Here is a 549-nt window from a genome sequence, read left to right as displayed (position 1 = left end):
GAGTTAAAGATATTCATACTCTGCTGGGCCGTTTACTTTGAAATTAAGTGTCTGGGTTTCTATACATTAGTATTCATTATCAGTCTGTGCTTTCTCTCTTTCTGATTATTCTTCAATAGGATATTGAAGAAACAATGAACACAGCTTTGAATGAACTCCGAGAACTGGAGAGACAGAGCACAGCAAAGCATGCCCCTGATGTGGTGCTGGATACCCTGGAGCAAGTGAAAAACTCTCCCACCCCTGCCACTTCCACGGAATCTCTCAGCCCTTTGCACAACGTTGCCCTCAGGAGCTCCGAGCCTCAGATTCGACGTAGCACTAGCTCCTCCAGTGACACAATGAGTACTTTCAAGCCTATGGTGGCACCCAGAATGGGTGTGCAGCTGAAGCCTCCAGCCCTTAGGCCAAAACCTGCTGTTCTTCCAAAAACAAATCCTACCATAGGACCTGCCCCGCCTCCCCAGGGTCCAACAGACAAGTCTTGCACGATGTAAAAACCAGCCAAGCAAGGCCATAAAGGGAGGTGACTTTAAAAAAAAAAAAAAA

At 46.6% G+C, this 549-nt stretch overlaps 1 protein-coding gene across 1 annotated transcript in view; it reads left to right on the top strand.

Moving 5' to 3' along the window:
- Positions 1 to 544, top strand: part of SRGAP1 (SLIT-ROBO Rho GTPase activating protein 1) — a 193,514-nt gene extending 192,970 nt beyond the window's left edge. The window contains exon 23 of the mRNA XM_011972934.1: positions 120 to 544. Coding sequence (XP_011828324.1) covers positions 120 to 497 — 378 coding nt within the window. The 3' untranslated portion in view covers positions 498 to 544. The remainder of the gene's footprint in view (positions 1 to 119) is intronic.
- Positions 545 to 549: the final 5 nt, after the last annotated feature.

Source organism: Mandrillus leucophaeus, unplaced genomic scaffold (assembly GCF_000951045.1).
Source record: "Mandrillus leucophaeus isolate KB7577 unplaced genomic scaffold, Mleu.le_1.0 Scaffold132, whole genome shotgun sequence".
Classification (NCBI taxonomy): Eukaryota; Metazoa; Chordata; class Mammalia; order Primates; family Cercopithecidae; genus Mandrillus; species Mandrillus leucophaeus.
The sequence above is the reverse complement of the archived record's forward strand: the minus strand, read 5'-3'. Positions and strand labels throughout refer to the sequence as shown.